Here is a 19,844-nt window from a genome sequence, read left to right as displayed (position 1 = left end):
GGACCCCTTGAATAGGTTCATACTTAGGGTTGCCATCTATGGGTTGGGAAATACCTGGAGATTTTGGGGACGGAGCCTGGAGAGGGCCTAGTTTTGGGGAGGGACCTCAGCAGGGTGTAATGCCATAGAACTACCTTCCAAAGCAGCCATTTTCTCCAGGTGAACTAATCTCTGTTGCCTGGAAATAGGGTTGCCAGCTCCGGGATGGGAAATAACTGGAGATTTTTGGGGTGGAGCCTGAGGAGGGCGGGGTTTGGAGGGGGAGGGATTTCAATGCCATAGAGTCCATTTTCTCCAGGTGAACTGATTTATATTGCCTGGAGATCAGTTGTAATAGATCTCCAGCTAATACCTGGAGGTTGGCAACCCTACCTGGAGTTCACTTGTAATAATGGGAAATTTCCAACCAACACCTGGAGGTTGGCAACCCTATTCATATTTCATAAGGCTAATGGACAAACAAGATGGTCCCCATCTGATCTTTGACCTCCTGAGCTGTCCCTTACAGAGTCAATTGGAAGCCTCTTTGCCTAGCTAGTGAATCAGCCTTTGTGGGTATGAAGGAAGTTATTGTCATTAAATAAAAAGGTAAAGGTAAAGGTCCCCTGTGCAAACACTGGGTCATTCTTGACCCATGGGGTGATGTCACATCCCGACATTTTCTAGGCAGACTTTATTTACGGGGTGGGTTGCCAGTGCCTTCCCCCGTCATCTTCCCTTTACCCCCAGCGAGCTGGGTCCTCATTTGACCGGCCTCGGAAGGATGGAAGGCTGAGTCAACCTTGAGCCGGCTACCTGAAACCAACTTCCATCGGGATCGAACTCAGGTCGTGAGCAAAGTTTTGGACTGCAATACTGCAGCTTACCACTCTGCGCCACGGGGCTCCTTTGTCATTAAATACTACGTATTAAATTCATGCCACTATTCCATTCACTTAAATGTACAATGTTGTCTTCTGGCGGTGTTTGAAGAAGGTTAGACTGCCCCTGGCCTGGAGAAGAAAAAATCCTGTCTTTTTAATGGGATGTTATTTACAAGACATTAGGAAGAATTTTTTAACAGTTAGAGCTGTTCCTCAGTGGGACAGGCTTCCTTGGGAGGTGGTGAGCTCTCCTTCCCTGGAGATTTTTAAGGAGAGGCTAGATGGCCATCTGTCAGCAATGCTGATTCTATGACCATAGGGAGTTCATGAGAGGGAGGGCATCCTGGCCGTTTTCTGGGCATGGAGTAGGGGTCACTGGGGGTGTGGGGGGGGGAGGTAGTTGTGAATTTCCTGCATTGTGCAGGGGGTTGGACTAGATGACCCTGGGGGACCCTTCCAACTCTGATTCTATGATTCTACCTCCATGCTCTGAAAAGATTCGGCTGCCCCTTTCAACACGCTAAGCTTCTATTAAAGGGGAAGGACATTTTTCCCTCCAGGCCATTGGCAACCTTCAGGTAGGGTAAAGGAGGACTCCCGCATGGGCTGTCAGCCTTTAAACTGGCCCCTGTAGCTGTCCCTTTAATATCAGTTTGATCTGTGGCGAATACCAGGTTGTGATTTACCTCTTTGCCATGAAAAGCTTCAATAGCCTCTGTCAAAGGGACAGGACATTTTTCTCTTGCCCCATGACCATGATTTATCCTGGACCTCAGGGGTAAACCCTAGGGGTTACCGCACTTTGTATTCCCAGCGATGTATTAAGAGTTTGAAAATGTTATTAAAAACATCACTTTAAAAGGGTTTTTGGATACCACGGCTTATAAATGGTTGGAAGACGTCTTCACAGCTAAAGGGGCCAAACAAAGTGCGAACAGTATTTTTTATAACATTTTCAAACTCTTAAAAAACATCGCTTTAAAAGGGTTTTTGGATACCACAACTTATAAATGGTTGGAAGACGTCTTCACAGCTAAAGGGGCCAAACAAAGTGCGAACAGTATTTTTTATAACGTTTTCAAACTCTTAATACATCGGTGGGAATACATAGAAAGTGTGAACAGTATTTTTTTTAACATTTTCAAACTCTTAATGCAACGCTGGGAATACAAGTGCGGTAACCCCCCCTCTCTGCAGCTATGGCTATAGAACTTGTTGGAAAACAAAACCAGCACACATTTCAATGCAATACAACTATACTAAAGTGCAGAATAACAAGTGGGATACTTAACTAAAGACACTAATATTTACAATATATACAAATACACAAAAGTGCAAAGAGCAATATCCATTCTAGGTAAGTATTTCCGATATTGTTCAGATGTTAATAGAATGGATGTTGCTCTTTGCACTTTTGTGCATTTGTATATATTGTAAATATTAGTGTCTTTAGTTAAGTATCCCACGTTATTCTGCACTTTAATATAGTTGTATTGCATTGAATTGTGTGTGCTGGTTTTGTTTTCCAACAATACCCCACAGCATAGAGCCTACTTTGTTTGTTAGAGCTATAGAACTAGCAGAGCTTAATGGTATGAATTTTTTAAAAAATTTTTACAAAACATTGTAAGTGGTTTTGGGAGCCCTTTGGCTCCAAAGAGTTATTCATGTAATTAAATAATGAGCCTGTGTCTCCTGACACCAGGCTCCATTCGGCCTTCCTTTTCAGGCTTGCTTCTGCCTATCTGGTTTCTATGGAAATGGAACCAAATAGAGCTGGTGATGAACGGCCGAATCGCTGGGTTGCCACTGGGAAGGCAGCTGCAATATTCGTAGTTCAGATGCCTCATCCTTTCTCCCTTCTCTTTCCAGTACAGGCTATGTGAAGCGCATCCTTCTCGCGTTCGCCCACCCCTGATCGGTGGCAGCCAGGGGGCATGGGGTTCCTGTCCACAAAGAGCTCCCTGTTGGCTTTCCACCTGGGCCTCATAGCTGGCTTCATCAGCACCTTCTACCTCATCGGCAACCTGAGGTTGGGAGAGCTGCCCCATCCTGGCACTCTGACACCACGTGGCTTCAGGGATGCCGAGTGGTTTGTGGAGAAACTGGCTCTCTTCCGTGTGGCACACCCACACCTGGCAGGTAAGGGAAATAGAGCATTGCAGGTGAGTTTCAAAATGCTTGCCTGCATCTACTCAAGGATCAGGAGATGACTGCAGGGCTGGGTTTGGGAGAATGGACCCAGCCTAGTGGGTAGGGTTGCCAGGTCCCTCTTCGCCACCAGCGGGAGGTTTTTGGGGTGGAGCCTGAGGAGGGTGGGGTTTGGGAAGGGGAGGGACTTCAATGCCATAGAGTCCAATTGCCAAACCTGCCATTTTCTCCAGGCGAACTGATCTCCGTCGGCTGAAGATCAGTTGTGATAGCAGGAGACCTCCAGCTAGTACCTGGAGGTTGGTAACCCTACTAGTGGGAAAACTGATCTATTATTTATTATATATTTATTATTTATTTATTGCTTCAATTTAATACCCCGCTCTCCCCGGCCGAGACCAGGCTCAGAGCGGCTTACAGGGGAATAAAACCCATTTAATTGATAAAACCTTTTAAAACAGCATTTAAAATAGCCCTAAAAGTCTAAAACCAATCCTAAAACTACTTTGGCGCCTCTAATTGTAAAAAGGTTTAACTAGGCGAGCAGATGGAATTAAAATACTGTGACGGTGAGGTTGGGGAGGCCAGCAGTCATATATATGAAACCGTAGCTGGCCTCAACTATAAGCCTGGCGGAATAGCTCTGTTTTACAGGCCCTGCAGAACTCCTTAAGGTCCCTAGAGTCAGCATGGTGCAATGGTTAGAATGCAGGATTAGGGTCAACAGGACTTGGACTTGGGTTCAAATCCCCAACTAGCCACGAAGCTCATCATGAGCTGGTAACTCCCGCTCAGCCTAACCTAACTCACAGTGTTGTTGGGAGGATAAACTGGTGTGTGGTTAAGTCGCAGCCAATTTATGGTAATCCCTCATGTGGTTTTCAAGGCAAGAGATGAACAGAGGTGGTTTGCCATGGCCTGCCTCTGCATAGCAACCCTGGACTTCCTTGGTGGTCTCTCATCCAAGTACTAACTGGGGCCAACCCTGCTTTGCTTCTGAGATCTGACAAGATCAGGCTAGCCTGTGCAGTCCAGGTTAGGGCAGGGATAAAATAGAGGAGAGGAATAACATGTGTACAGTTTTGAGCTCTTTGGAGGAATGGCAGAATTAAAAAAAGAAGATAGCCTAGATCAGGGGTCCCCAGTGTTGTACCCACCAAGTGTTTATAGAAACTGGGCAGGAGCAGGTGGGTTTTTTGTCCAGCAAGGCTTCTGATTGGCCATTGGAGATTTGATCGGCTATGCAGATTTTTTAAAATGTTGCTTTGGCAGCAGCTGCCACCACACCACAAAGAACTTCACCGTGTGACTGAAGGGGAGGGGAGGGGCTATGGCTTAGTTTGTAGAGCATCTGCTTGGCATGCAGAAGGTCCCAGGTTCAATCCCCGGCATCCCCAGTTAACAGGAACTAGGCAAGTAGGTGATGTGAAAGACCTCAGCCTGAGACCCTGGAGAGCCGCTGCCGGTCAGAGTAGACAGTACTGACTTTGATGGACCAAGGGTCTGATTCAGTATACGGCAGCTTTATGTGAAGGTAAGTAATGGCAGCCCTTTTGAGGCTTCATGTGAAGCCTCCCGTGGCAGCCATTTTTTGGCTGTGCCCACCATACTATCTCAGAACTCCAAAGGTGCCCACAGGCTGAAAAAACTTGGGGACCCCTGGCCAAATACTCCTCCTCCATTAGATTAGGTGAATGTCTGGAAGGGTCTGGGCGGGGTGGAAAATTGTAAATCTGTGATTTTTTTCCCTCAGGTGAAGAGAGCAGCGTCTCCGACGATCTGTACGATAAAGTGCGGATCCTGTGCTGGGTGATGACCAGCCCTAAGAACTTGGAGACAAAGGCCCGCCATGTCAAGGCCACCTGGTCCCGCCACTGCAACATGGTCCTTTTCATGAGCTCGGTCCAAGATGACAACTTTCCCACCATAGGTCTGGGAACTAAGGAAGGCCGGGACCAACTGTACTGGAAAACCATCCGGGCATTTGACTACATCCACAAGTACCATTTGGAGCAGGCGGACTGGTTCCTCAAGGCGGACGATGACACCTTTGTGGTGGTGGACAACCTACGGTGGCTCCTCTCCAATTACACTCCCGACATGCCCGTCTATTTTGGCAAGCGCTTCCGGCCCTTTGCCAAGCAAGGCTACATGAGCGGGGGTGCCGGCTACGTCCTCAGCAGAGAGGCCGTGCGGCGCTTCGTGGCGGGCTTTGATTCCAAGGTGTGCAGCCACACGACTTCTGTGGAGGACCTGGCTTTGGGTCAGTGCATGGAGAAGATGGGTGTGGTGGCTGGGGACTCCCGCGACTCAGAGGGCAGAGAGACTTTCCATCCTTTTGTGCCAGAGTCCCACCTGAGAGAGAAGTTCTCGAAAAGATTTTGGTACTGGAACTATTGCTATTACCCCATCGTGGAGGTATGTGGCGAAATCCTTCTAGAAGCTTCCGGTGCAGGGCGGGGCTGGCTGTTTTCATGACCTACCATTTGGGTTGCCAACCGCTAGGTAGTATTTATAAAAAACACTCACCAATACTGTAAAGTTCAGTTAGCAAAAAATAACCAGTATCTTGACGCACATAACAACATAGTAAACAACCACAATGATAAGACACTGAACTCATCTATTTACTAGCCAGTGCAAAAAGTGATCAATATGTACAAAATAAACATACACTACTGCCATAACATGCATATAACACAAAATTACAATCAAAATACAGTCACTTTATAAACAGTTCATAGAACTCATACAGTCCCGGCCAGAGCCAACAGGATTCTGTTGGCTTCTGCCGGGTCTGTATGAGTTCTATGAACTGTTTATTTAGGTGACTGAATTTTGTGTTATATGCATGTTATTGTGGTAGTGTATGTTTATTTTGTACATATTGATCACTTTTTGCACTGTCTAGTAAACAGTTGAGTTCAGTCTTATCATTGTGGTTGTTTACTATGTTAATATGTGAGTCAAGATGCTGGTTATTAACAGATCTCCAGCTGATAGACATCAGTTCACTTGGAGAAAATGGCCGCTTTGGCAAATGGACTCTATGGCGTTGAAGTCCCCCCCCTCCCAAAACCCAGCCCTCCTCAGGCTCTGCCCCCAAAATCTCCAGGTATTTCCCAATCTGGAGCTGGCAACCCTACCTACCAAAAGGGTTGCCAGGTCCCTCTTCACCACCGGTGGGAGGTTTATGGGGCGGAGCCTAAGGAGGGTTGCGTGGAACACTTGAAAACGTGTGAAAATGCATGGGAAAAGATAATGTTTAGTTTGGCTCTTCATCGGGCACTCTATTGGGCACATCTACTCTGTTGGCAGTTAATGCTACTATAACTTTGCCTCTAGATTGACTGAACAACGCAATCTCACACAGTGCAGAGAGGCAGAGGGATTATCCCTTCCCAGTGGGTAAAAAGTCAAAGCCAGCCCATTCAAGGATGTGGCAGGGAGCAGTATCCTTGACTTGTAGGAGCCTTAGAATATTTACTTAGTTTTTTATTAGGCAATAGCTGCTGATTCAGAGGACTCAAGATGTAAAATTTCTGGAAATTTTGAAGCCATGGGGAACCCTCCCTTTTTCACCAGAAAAACATTGATATTTGGGAGGAAAATCGTCCATCCTGGACGATTTGAAATGACTTCTGGTGCCCCCAACAGATAAACAGGTTACTAGCTTAAACCGCTTTGTGCTGATTTATGGAGTAGGTACTGAGAGATGGAGCTCTGACCTAGATCGCCCAGGCTAGCCTTGCCTGATCTTGTCAGATCTCGGAAGCTAAGCAGGGTCAACCCTGCTTAGTACTTTGATGGGAGACCACCAAGGAAGTCCAGGATTGCTATGCAGGGACAAGCCATGGCAAACCAGCTCTGTTCGTTTCTTTATCTTGAAAACCCCATGAGGGGTTGCCATAAATCAACTGTGACTTGTTACACTTATCTCAAACAAATTGAAAATCCTGGGAATAGACGTAGATAATCTATTGATGCTGGACAGTCAAACCATTTTCCGAGTAATTAAACAAAGACCATGAAAGACAAAAAATCTTGCCCGCAATACCTCCATCTTGTTCCCCATCCAAATTAGGTATATCTTCTAATTTTGGTTTGCTCCAGGGTTATTTCTACTCTTTAAGTGATCCCTCCCTTCATAGGGTTTTTACGCTAGCAAGACTAAATGCCTTCCCGTCGGAGGTCTTATATGGGAGATTTAATAATACCCCCTTGAAAAGGAGAATTTGCTGTTGCGGCATGAATCAGATAGATTCCATTCATCATATTTTATTGGAGTGGGAAATGTTAGTCGACTTACCCACCAAACCTTTAATGCCGTTAATTGTAAACAGGAATTCTTCTCCTCATTCCCTTTTTAGATTCCTAATGAATGGTTACGATCCAGAAATTACAGAAACAGTAGCCATGTTTTTGAAGTACGCCTCAGTGATTAAGATCAAATCAAAAATGCAATAGCTGATATCATCATTTGCCTATTTTAGATACCTGTTTTATATGTATTCCAAATTCATCTTATTTCGGCATACTCCGTTTTATCTATGTCTATTGATATTTTATTATCTGATTAACCATGGAATGTCCTGAATGACTCGCTATGCCAGTAAAGGTTTTTTGAATTGAACTGCGACTTGATGTCACTTTCCACCACCAGTGAGAGATGGAACAAAGAGGCCTTCTTCTATGAGTCACAATCCATAGTGGCTTCGACAAAAATTGAGAGGCTCGTGCATCATGTGCTGTGCCACAAGATTCCATCAGAGGGTTCTGGGATGGACACAGGGCCAAGGCAAAATGGCAAGAGTTGTCTGAGCATCGGAGCAGGGATCGAGGGACCCAATTGGATTAAGTGATTAGATTAATTTGGACTTTAGCCCTTGACCACTGAGCTGCCAGGAATGAGAGCCAACAGGATTGTTTCCTGTCCAGGGAGTTTGGTCCTGGGTGACCCTTTCCTGGGCCTTTCCTCTTACTGTAAATTAAATATAGGCATAAGAGCATGGCTTAATCTTCTGGGGAATTTTTTTATCTGCCCTGAATTGAGAGCAACTTCTGGAAAGAGGATCGAAAGGCACTCTAAAAATGAAAGAGGGACACTGGGACACGCCAGCGTGGCATCCATCCTGAGGACATATAGTGCAGAGATTCATAGAATGCATTAGAGAGAGCAACTGGGGGGAATTATTCCCTCTCAATGTATAAAAACTCAGTGTTATCCGCTGAAATTGTTTGGCCAGCTCTAAAGCGGTGTAACTGGTACTTTCTGTTTCCATTTGTACATCCAAATACCAAGCAAACAAGGCTTACCCCACAGAGATGTGAGGGTAGGGTTGCCAACCTCCAGGAAGTGGCTGGAGATCTCCCGCTATTGCAGCTGATCCCCAGGTGACAGTGATCAGTCCCCCTGGAGAAAATGGCCACTTTGGCAGTTGTGCTGTGTGTCGTTGAAGTCTCCCCCCTTTCCAAACCCTGCCCACCTCAGGCTTCACCCCCAAAATCTCCGGGTATTTCCCAATCCAGAGCTAGCAACCCTATGAGGGAGAGGGGGTAAAGTGTCTCCTCTATCTAAATCATGGTCCTGGCACTCAAATGCCAGTTGTTGTTGTTGATTTAATGGGGAGAGGACATGAATGCTCTGCGGGCCAAATTACATGTTACGTTTTACACAAGTTCACCACAGGGGACTTGCCACCGTACTGTAGCTGTTTGTCCCGGTGGCAATTACGTGTAAAATCACTGCTGTGGCCTGATCCGGATGGGGACTCTGGTGCAGGGAGAAGAAGGGTTCCTACCTTCTCCCCTGCGTAAATTTCCAGTGTGGTGTAGTGGTTAGGAGCGGTGATCTCTAATCTGGAGAACCGGGTTTTTCCCCACACCTCCACATGGAGCCTTGCACAACTGTTTTAGCGCACTGGCATAAATCTGTCCAAGGTTTGCACACTTTTCCTCTAATGTTGCACTCTGTTAGGATGGCAAGGGCTCCAGCTATGGCAGGAGGCCTTTCACAGGTACCCCTTTTGGCTCCAAGAAGAGCAATTCTTTTTTTAAAAGCCAGCATTGTGCATGGCATGACGTTGCTTCTGAGGAAAACTCAGAAGTGGTGTCACGTAGCTCAAGGAATTTCCAGAAACTCTATTAGTTTCTGGTGGTTCCTAGAGCAGTGGTTCCCAACCTTTTTTTGACCAGGGACCACTAGGACTTTTTTGTTCGGCGCAGGGACCCCAAGGTTCAAAATAAAAATTCCAACAATTTGAAAATAAACTTTAATCATGTTAGTTAAACATTAAACTTAGAATAATATTTGAATATATATTTTTATAATAGAGAACTTTTAATTGAAAATATTAATTTATTATGGGTTTATAACTTTGTTTCGCTGACCTTAATTTAGTTCTCGCGGACCCCTGGTTGGGAACCAGTGTCCTAGAGTGACATGAGTGTCACTTCTGGGTTTCCCTGGAAGCGAGGTTATGGTGCACGCAGTGCCACATACCCTCCATGTCTTCACCTCCCCCCCACCCAGGCTCCCACAAATGTCCATGCCCAATGATGGGCTACTCTCGTTTGCAGCCGTTGTCTTTCCCCATAGTTTCTGTACTGCATTGAGAAAGAAAACGTGTTGACCTCACAAAGTAGCGTGACGAGATCGCTTTTGCAATGTTCGGCCCATGGTGCGGAACCCGAAGTTAACTGTGGCCTTCCTTGTGCTTCTCAGGGTCCTCAGTGCTGCTCCGACCTGGCCGTCTCCTTCCATTACGTAAACTCGGAGTTGATGTACACCCTGGAGTATCTGACCTACCACCTCCGTGCCTACGGTTACCGGTACCGGTACAATCCGCCTTTGTCTGAGAATGCAGCTCATCTGCAGCCCCATCCACAAGGAGTGCCCCTGGAGAGGACTAATACTACCACATTGCAGACTGAGAAGAGATTGTAGGGGGCACCCCCTTGGCAGAACTGGAGACCCACGCCATCGCTCGATGGGACTGACTTTCAACCGCACCGGTGCCTCGTTGCCACAAAGTCCTGTCTGTTTGTCATGTCCCTTGGGGCATTTCTCAGTGGAGAACCACCACACACACAAAAACAAAGCCAAATAGGCCACAAGACCAAATATTTTTTCTTCATCCCCAGGCGCGCATGTGTGTGGGTTCACTAGACAGGGCAGTTGCGTGTGGCAGCCATTTTAGACTGATGTGTGCTGAGAAGTTAAGAGTGAGGGAGGTTTATGTGGCAGTCGTGTTAGACTAGTGTGTACTAAAGAAGAACAGGAGGATTGCTTATGGTAGCCATTTTGGACGTGTGTACTGAGAAGAGTGAGGGGTTTTATGTGGCAGTCATTTTAGACTAGTGTGTACTAAGGAGAACGGGGATTGCTTATGGCAGCCATTTTGGTCTGGGGGTATGCTGAGAAGTTAAGTTTGAGAGAGTTTTATGTGGCATTCGTTTTATACTAGTGTGTACAAAGAAGAACAGGGGGGTTGCTTATGGCAGCCATATTGGACTGGTGTGTACTGAGAAGTTAAGAGTGAAGCAGTTTTATGTGGCAATCATTTTAGACTAGTGTATACTAAGGGGAATAGGGGGATTGTTTATGGCAGCCATCTTGGACTGGGGTATGCTGAGAAGTTAAGAGTGAAGCAGTTTTATGTGGCAGTCATTTTAGACTAGTGTATACTAAGGAGAACGGGGATTGTTTATGGCAGCCATTTTGGACTGGGGGTATGCTGAGAAGTTAAGTTTGAGGGAGTTTTATGTGGCAGTCATTTTAGACTAGTGTGTACAAAGAAGAACAGGGGGGTTGCTTATGGCAGCCATTTTGGACTGGGGGTCTGCTGAGAAGTTAAGAGTGAGGGAGTTTTATGAGGCATTTGTTTTAGACTAGTGTGTACTAAGAAGGATGTGTGTACTGAGGGGAATTGTTCATGGCAGCCATTTTGGACTGGCGTGTGCTGAAAAGTTAAGGCTTAGCATTATGCTGGTTTCCTCAAAGGAACCCAGTCCATGTTTGTTCATGTTCCCAATGCAAACAAGCGTATTCTGGACTCGTTTCTCTCACTGTGCAGAAGTCCCAGGCCTTCCACATAGCGTGAGCTGGGTTTGCTACTTACTACACGTTATCTCAACATACTGTGGTGGAGAAACCTGTTTCCAGGATGGTGGGTGAAAACAGGGTGTGTGTTGGGGGGTGTTTTATTGGTAGTTCGCTGCTGGAAGTAGGGTTGCCATCCTCCAAGTGTGGCCTGGCATTCTCCAGAATTGCTACTGGTCTCTAGACTACAGAGGTGAGTTCCCTTGGAGGAAATGGCAGCTTCATAAGGCAGAGGTCTATGGCATCAAATCCCTGCTAAGGACCCATCCCTTCCCAGGCTCCACCCCTAGCAGGAAGATAGAGCAGGCCACAAAAGGACGTAGCTCCCACTGCCACCAGATGAATGAGACTGAACAAGCAAGAATATTATGGAAGGACCTGAACTTTTCGACTGAAGGATAAAACAGTAGTAATTCTGGCTGAATGATGGTATCGCTGTAGGAGGAAGACTCTGGATCATAGAACTGCAAGGAGGAAAGGGGGCATACAGGCCCATTTTAAAAGGTCTGGGGGTGCTCCTCAGGATTGAGTAATATCACCACAGTGTGAACCATTTGGTGGTAGGGTTGCCAGCCTCCAGATGGTGGCTGGAGATCTCCCACTATTACAACTGATCTCCAGGTGACAGAGATCAGTTCCCCTGGAGAAAATGGCCGCTTCAGCAATTGGACTCTATGGCATTAATGTCCCTCCCTGCCCCAAACCCCACCCTCCTCAGGCTTCACCCACAAAATATCCAGGTATTTCCCAATCTGGAGCTGGCAACCCCATTTGGTGGTCTTGTGCTTTCGCATAGATAAATTGCTTCTTGCTTAAGATAAATTGGGCTCATGGTCCTCTGATTATCTCAGGTGGGAATGGGAGAGGTAGGAGAAGAGAGATTTTTGTTGCACCTCGTGGAAAGTATGGTAGATGTGGATTCCTCTATACAGCCCAGCTCCACACAGGTCCCTACCCATACGAGTTCAGATTCTTGCTTTGTTATAGAAGATATCTTGGGTATCTTGCTACCAGGAAGTGATGCTGTTCCCATAGACACTAATAACCAACAAACACCTGTGCTGCAATAAACCTAGTTAATAACCAAAGAACAGCATGAAGGCTCTACTTTTGCTATTCATACCTTTACTCAATTCATCCAAATACAAAAACAATTCCAATAAACGGTATACTACTATAACTATGTATGGGTGTGAAAGCTGGACATTGAAGAAAGCTAATAGGAAGAGAATAGATTTCTTTGAAATGTGGTGTTGGAGGAGAGTGTTGCGGATACCGTGGACTACCAAAAAAACAAATCAGTGGGTTATAGATCAAATCAAGCCTGAACTGACCCTAGAAGCTAAAATGACTAAACTGAGGCTATCAGATTTTGGTCACATCATGAGACAGCAAGAGTCACTGGAAAAGACAGTCATGCTAGGAAACGTTGAGGGCAGCAGGAAAAGAGGAAGACCCAACAAGAGATGGATGGACTCAATAAAGGAAGCCACAGCCCTCAATTTGCAAGATCTGAGCAAGGCTGTCAAAGATAGGACATTTTGGAGGACATTGATTCATAGGGTTGCCATGAGTCGGAAGCGACTTGACGGCACTAAACACACACACACTATAACTATAGAATATACTGTATACCTGGCAACCCCACATGGGGTTGCCAGGTCCCTCTTTGCTACTGGAGGGAGGTTTCTGGGGCGGAGCCTGAGGAGGTCGGGGTTTGGAGAGGGGAGGGACTTCAATGCCATAAAGTCCAATTGCCAAAGCGGCCATTTTCTCCAAGGGAACTGATCTCTATCAGCTGGAGATCAGTTGTAATAGCAAGAGATCTCCAGCTACTACCTGGAGGTTGGCAACCCTATGCCCACGTGAGGATCCCAGTCCATGGACTGAAGATCAGTCCATGATGGGGATGGCGCTACTGGTCTGTTAATGATTATGGTACTGAGCTGTTAATGATTATTTCTGCAAAGTTTCTATCTGTTCCTTCTCATGCAGCTACATTGTCCTCTTAATCGTGGTGTGAGGTGTGACGCTGGATTAAATGCCCATCCCTCCCTCAATAAAAAAACATCTTTCCCTGACCCAGGAATTGAAGACATTGAGACTTGAATTTGTTTAAAAGAAGTGGGATTTTTTTTACCATGATTTATATTTCTAATAACTTCCTGTCTCCATAAAACAATAAGAGCGGGTGAAATGAACGAGGAAGTGTTCATGCCATTGCAAAAGCCAGAATGATTACAACGAGCCCTCCGTTTACCCAGCACCGCCTCACCCACTGAACACAGCAGAGGGGCAAGTAGCTGTATATCTAGCATTGGCTTTATTATATGAATGTTCTGATTGATCTGTGCCTAGGGTTGCCAACCTCCAGGAGTAGCTGGAGATCTCCCGCTATTACAACTGATCACCAGCCAACAGAGATCAGTTCACCGGGAGAAAACAGCCACTTTGGCAATTGGACTCTATGGCATTGAAGTCCCTCCCCTCCCCAAACCCCACCCTCAGGCTCCGCCCTAAAAACCTCCCGCCAGTTTCAAAGAGGGACCTGGCAACCCTATCTGTGCCCCTCCTGTTAGGATCCCACTCCAGGTTTGGTTGCCTTTTTGGCAGGAAGACAATTTGTATATCTTTCCAAGGAAACGGTTTTGATCTTTGCTGCCAGCCAACCTAGACATCTACATACCTGATTCCCATGTGTGCCCTCTGCCTGCAGATACTTAAATCCGCAGGCAAGGGGTACACTTCCCCCAAACAGGTTCCAAAAAGTTTTTAAAAAATTAAACGGGGGGTTTAAATACCCCCCAAACTAAATAAAGCGTCTGCGCATTTGCAGACAACACACCCCCTTAGAGCCCCGCAGTGGCAGAGGAGCGTGGGATCCGGGGCGGCCAGCACAGGGGTCCACTCGGCTCAGCAGACATGTCTGGGCACCGCAGGGATCCATGGCAGAGCCCGGGAGCCCGCAGCGGAGCCTATCTGTGGTTGGAGTCCAGGAGCACGGTGGAGGGGGAGCCTGTCCATGGCGGCAGAGCATGAGAATTGGCCTGCCCCCCCCCCATTTCTGTAAGGTAAGCGATGGAAGAGATGGGATTCCTCCCTGTGAGTACTTGAGTACCCAAATTTTAAAACAACTGTACAGCTACCCCTCCTGTGCAAGGTATAACCTCGTCTGTATCTCATGGATGGGGCATAGGTATCACACAACTGTTGGTGAAACAGAATAGGGCTGGGAGGCCTGCTATAATGCTAGGGTAAAATATGACCATCCTTGCTTGTGAATCATGTGTCACAGGCTTATATTGTCAAACCACTGGTCTCTAATCTAGTATTGTCTGCTATGGCTGGCAATAACTCATCAAAGATCTCAGCCAGATGTTCAGCTACCTGAAATCCTTTGCAGTTGTTGAGAGATAGAACATAGGCCTTTTTGTATGTAGAAGAAGAAGAGTTGGTTTTTATATGTCGACTTTTTCTGCCACTTAAGGAAGAATCAAACCGGCTTACAAACACCTTCCCTTCCCCTCCCCACAACAGACACCCTGTGAGGTAGGTGGGGCTGAGAGAGCTCTAAGAGCTGTGACTAGCCTAAGGTCACCCAGCTGGCTTCATGTGGAGGAGTGGGGAAACCAAGCCAGTTCACTAGATTAGCGTCCGCTGCTCATGTGGAGGAGTGCGGAATCAAACCCGGTTCTCCAGATCAGAGTCCACTGCTCCAAACCATTGCTCTTAACCACTACACCGCGCTGTTACACCACCTACCTCACAGGGCATCTGTTGGGAGGGGAAGGGAAGATGATTGTAAGCCAGTTTGATCCTTCCGTAAGTGGTAGAGCATGTATTCTGCGTATGGAGGAGCTTATGGTCCCTCTCTTTGCCCCTTGAAGGTGTCTTACTGTCTGTCTGGTCCTGTCTCCTTTGGCCGGTGGTAGCTTTGCAAGAGCTTAGGTATGATGGGCTGTACCCATTTGCTCTGATCCAGTGATCCTGTGCAGGCATGGGAGATCAAGTGCATGCATGGGCTTTGCCATTCACTTTAACCATAGGGCAACTCTGCCATCATGTGCTGGCTATGTGCTAGGAAAGTGAATGGCACACTGCACGCATACCAGAATTGTGTGTGGATATTCAGATCATCTACTGAGTCCTGGCTTGGACTACTTGGTTTTCCCTACGGTAGATGGTAAGCATAATTTTTTTTAAAAAAAAAAATCTCTTGTTAGTTCTATGTAGTACTAGGTTCAGTTTTAGTCACCTTTATTGGCATAAAAATATGTCGTACTAATTGTTTGCCAAAGAAAGATTTGGCAGTGTGCGTCCCGTTTTTCCTTTGTAATGTACATGTATATTTATTGAACATAAAAATTTGCAAGACTTGAATTTGTGAAAAATAAATTTCATTTTATCATGAAAGCAGAAAAAAAGAGTCAATGTTCAGGTTTTGAAGTCAGTTAAATCACAAAGAAGTTCCGGTTCTGAAGTCTTAGCACCAATTTCCAAAAAAAAAAAACCTCAAAAAAGTTCTATACAGATAATGGAACCTATTGCTGTTTAGGTGCCCTTTTCATTCTCTCTGCTCTCTACATGGTATGGTATAAAGAAAATACACATCTCACAGCTCTCATACATATGGTGTGATGGAGTGGTTAAGTGCGGTGGTTTGGAGTGTTGGACTCTGATCTGGAGAACCGGGTTTGATTCCCCACTCCTCCACATGAGCAGCGGATGCTAATCTGGTGAACCAGGATGGTTTCCCCACTCCTACACGTGAAGCCAGCTGGGTGACCAGTGGAGATAGTACCCTTTGAGTCCTTATTTACAGGACTGTGGTATACAAATGGAATAAATAAATTCAGCCAAAGTGAAGCACTTTTATATGCCAGTAGCACTGGCAAACCACCCCCTAAACAAAGTCTGCCTAGGCAACGTTGGGATGTGACGTCACTCCATGGGTCAGGAATGACCTGGTGCTTGCACAGGGGACCTTTACCTTTACCTATTGTCAATGGCTAGCCTGATCAAGTCAGATCTCAGAAGCTAAGCAGAGCTGGCTCTGGTCAGACCACCAAGGAATACCAGGGGCATGACGCCGAGGCAGGCAATGGCAAGCCACCTTTGAACGTCTCATGAATTGAAAACCCCACGGGGTTGCCATAAGTCAGCTGTGACTTGACGGCCAAAAAAAACCCAATAATGTCAATGGCGGGGAGGCAGCGTGGTATAGCTCAATCTCATCCGATCATGGAAGTTAACCAGGGTTGCTACTTAGATGGGAGGCCACCAAAAAAGCCTCCGCAAAGGAAAGCAATGGCAAACCACCTCTGCTTCTCATGTGCCTTGAAAGCCCCTTGCAGGGGTCACCATAAGTTGGTTGCGGCTTGACGGCATTTTACATGCATACATATTGTCAATGGGAAATGAAACACAGTGAAACGCCACCCATTGAAATCAATGGAACTTGAAAACATTTCACATTTGTGGATTGTGCCTTTAATTTTTAATCCTTCATATGGAAAACTGGGTTTTTTTATAAGAGTAAAAGAAAACTGCCTCCAATGTTAAGGTGCTTTTTACCAGGTTGGAAGAAGCATTCTTTTGTTTCAGAGTCACAAAAATAAGCAGCACTTTTTTTTCCTTAATTTTTTCTTTTATTATTTCTGGTGTTTCAGATTTTCTCTTTCTTGAAAAATGTTATCCCGGGTAAGGTAAACATTGTTCAGACAAAGGTTACATCATAGGGTGAAAATTAATAACATGGAACAAATTCGACAAAGATGTCTTTTTATTCGGAATAGGAAAAGCTTTCTACCTTGAGTGCAAGGAGAGAGTGGGCAAAAATAAAGAAGAAAATGATATTAGGGATGGGAAGGGCAAAGGAACGAGAAAAGGTGAGTGCGTGTGATCTCATGAGCTGGACTATGTTTACAAATCTATTTTACATCTTAAAGACATTTGTGGCCCTTTTTTTTAATGGCTGTTTTCACTCTGTGCTCCCCAAAATTATACCTTCCTGTTCTTCCCCTCTTGGTTTGGAAGTAAAGGAACAGGAAAAAAGGAAAAAGAGAGGTTTTTTTTAATTAATCCACTTGCCTAGATTTGGAAAGTAATTATGTCAGTCCCAGGAAACTAGCTGAAGAAGCACTGCTTTTTATTAGGCCAACACAGGTGTGTGTGGAACTCAAAAGCTTGCTAGCATTTATGTCGGCCAAAGCTGCTCTCGTAAAACACGGTGCTTCGTCTACTTTCTTAGTTTTCGAATAGTGATCAAAACCATCTTTTCAGAGATGCTTATGATGAAACTTTGGCTGTCAATCAGGCTAACTCAGTGTCAGGAGGAGTTGGAGATGAGAGTGACATATCATCTTTAGCACCATCTTGTGGGGGGGGGGGCAGGGAGGACAGTATTCCCCTCAACCGGCACCTCTGTCCCTCTGTGGTTGGCATCACAATCACATACGAGAGCTAGATTTAGTGTGAGGTAGCTTAAAAAGGGGGGGGGAGCTTGAGAGATGACCCTATGCGTTCCTTCATTTTGCGAGCAGAAGAGGATGAAAAAAAGATGTGACAGGGCAGAACATGGGGGGGGGGGATCAGAGCAACTGACAAAAGCAAAAATAATAACAGACAACAAAGATCAGATCGACTTGTTCTTTCCAACATAGGTTTTTATATCAATTGATGTTAAAAAATACAGACTTGTTTTACAATAATAGCACCATCTTTAGTATTTATACACAGTAATCTTGCTTGTGATACACACCCAACATAGGGCGGGGGGGGTAAGAATTGGCTACAACCTGTATTTGGGGGCATCGGTGTCTTGGCGGAGAGGGCCCTTCATGCATGCTAGTTAGCTTCCTACCTCCACCTGACCCAAGAAAGGTCTTACAGGAAGATAATAAATAAATAATACCATTGCTCGTTGTTCCTTTTCATTTGTTTTTTTTTTCCTTTGCTTGCTTCATGGTTGGCCCAAGTGACAGCGGCCTCGGAAACAGAGAGAGAGAGAGAGTCCAAAATGTAAGTGCACAAGGTGGGGTGGCATTTTGGGAAGAGAGGAAGAGAGTTTGGTTCAATGGTTCAGTGCAGAAAGTCCTAGAAGTGATTGGGAAGTACCTGGGTCCTTTGGGTCGCTTTGCCTTTTTCGCATGGTACTGGACTGGTTTTTTAAAAAAATATTTTTAAAAATTTGTTGTGTTTTGATTTTTTTTTTTTTTTTTACAAAAAGCACACGGGGCCAATGTCAACACCAAATTCCTGATCAGCTCCACCAATGTCCATAGGTGCAATGTCGACAATGGGCAGGCGTGAGGTCTTCTGGGATCTGTATTCAATGATGGTCTTCCCCCATTTGCCTGTGTGTTTCTGTAACAAAGATAGAATGGGGAATTATTGGGGAATAACAAAGATAGAATGGGGAATTAATGGCGAGCCCTAGACAGATCAGTTGCTCAGAAAGTTGAAAGAATAAAACAGTACTAGAAGGTAGGGCAGGGTTAACCCATGATGCCAAGTATGTTAAAGCTCAGGGCCTTTTAGCATGATATGATTTTTTTTTTTTTTGGTGGTTGTAGCCCCAGGGATTGCTTTATCAAGGAGGAGAGTGGTATAGACAGAGATTAAAACTATAACCCTTTCCTCTCTTGCCTTTTCTCATTGGAAACAGTCACATACACGGCCTCAGTTGCTTTTACTGGTGCTGGGGAAAGCATATATTTCTCTGTATATTTTCCTCAGCAGGTGTAAAACTAGTTGGCGGGGGCGGAAGGGGGGAGAGATGCCAGGCAATTAAAGGGTTAAAGTCCTCTTTTCTGGTCATCCCCTTGAATACAGCAATCCTGGGTGCTGCATTTGCAAAATAAAAGGTGGTTGTTTCAGGGTATCAGACTTCCTGATAGAAGGAGCACCTGCCTATGTCTTTTTCAGGTGCTCCTTCTATCAGGAAGTCCGATACAAGCTAATTTCCTCTCCTTAATCTAATAAAGGATAGCTCTGAGGAAGGGAGACTGAGGAGTCTTCTATGGGAAGGATCACACCAGAGGGCGAAGCAAGAAGCTAAATTCTGTGCTGCAATTTATAAGATCCGTCAGACAAAGATGGGGCTTGGCAACTTAACTTAAAATAGAGAAGGTTATATTAATTCAAGGTCTGTTTACATTATATAAACTGTTTATGAATTGCATATCCTATAGTTTTAGTTACTGTATACTCTCCAATTTTAATTCTGTGACCTGGATAGCCCAGGCTAGCCTGATCTCGTCAGATCTCAGAAGCTAAGCAGGGTCAGCCCTAGTTAGTATTTGGATGGGAGACCACCAAGGAAGTCCAGGGTTGCTGTGCAGAGGAAGGCACTGGCAAGCCACCTCTGTTAGTCTCTTGCCATGAAAACCCCCCAAAAGGGGTTGCCATAAGTCGGCTGTGACTTGACGGCACTTTACACACACGCACACACAACCGATATGAATGTTTTTAATAGCATTTGCAGTATTAATAAATGAATCTGAATATGAATCTAACATAAACATTCTTGTGTAGCTGAGCCCTGAGACTTCACCTGTGCCTGCAGCTGACTGGTCGCGCTCTGGTTGCTACGCACCTTTGAAGGTGAGAACAAAACCAAGGAAGCCACTTTGACTTAAGACAGACCCCCATGTTGGGTGAGTTTTGGCGCTTTCTGCCCATTTTACAATCTTCAAGGGCAAAACGGTATCACCCCAATTAGGGAGAAT

General features: G+C 45.6%; 2 protein-coding genes across 2 annotated transcripts in view; one reads left to right on the top strand and one right to left on the bottom strand.

Moving 5' to 3' along the window:
- Positions 1-2,800: 2,800 nt before the first annotated feature.
- LOC130493477 (glycoprotein-N-acetylgalactosamine 3-beta-galactosyltransferase 1-A-like) lies at positions 2,801-9,960 on the top strand. Its single transcript, XM_056867230.1, has 3 exons — positions 2,801-3,005; positions 4,768-5,432; positions 9,739-9,960. Exons 1-3 carry the CDS (start codon positions 2,801-2,803, stop codon positions 9,958-9,960), a joined length of 1,092 nt encoding a protein of 363 aa, XP_056723208.1.
- An 8,371-nt stretch (positions 9,961-18,331) lies between these two features.
- The window catches only part of COL2A1 (collagen type II alpha 1 chain), a 112,687-nt gene continuing 111,174 nt past the window's right edge, over positions 18,332-19,844 (bottom strand). The window contains exon 54 of the mRNA XM_056867231.1: positions 18,332-18,480. Within this exon, the coding sequence (XP_056723209.1) occupies positions 18,334-18,480 (147 nt within the window). The 3' untranslated portion in view covers positions 18,332-18,333. The remainder of the gene's footprint in view (positions 18,481-19,844) is intronic.

This window comes from Euleptes europaea, chromosome 1 (assembly GCF_029931775.1).
Source record: "Euleptes europaea isolate rEulEur1 chromosome 1, rEulEur1.hap1, whole genome shotgun sequence".
In the NCBI taxonomy this organism is placed as follows: domain Eukaryota; kingdom Metazoa; phylum Chordata; class Lepidosauria; order Squamata; family Sphaerodactylidae; genus Euleptes; species Euleptes europaea.
The sequence above is the reverse complement of the archived record's forward strand: the minus strand, read 5'-3'. Positions and strand labels throughout refer to the sequence as shown.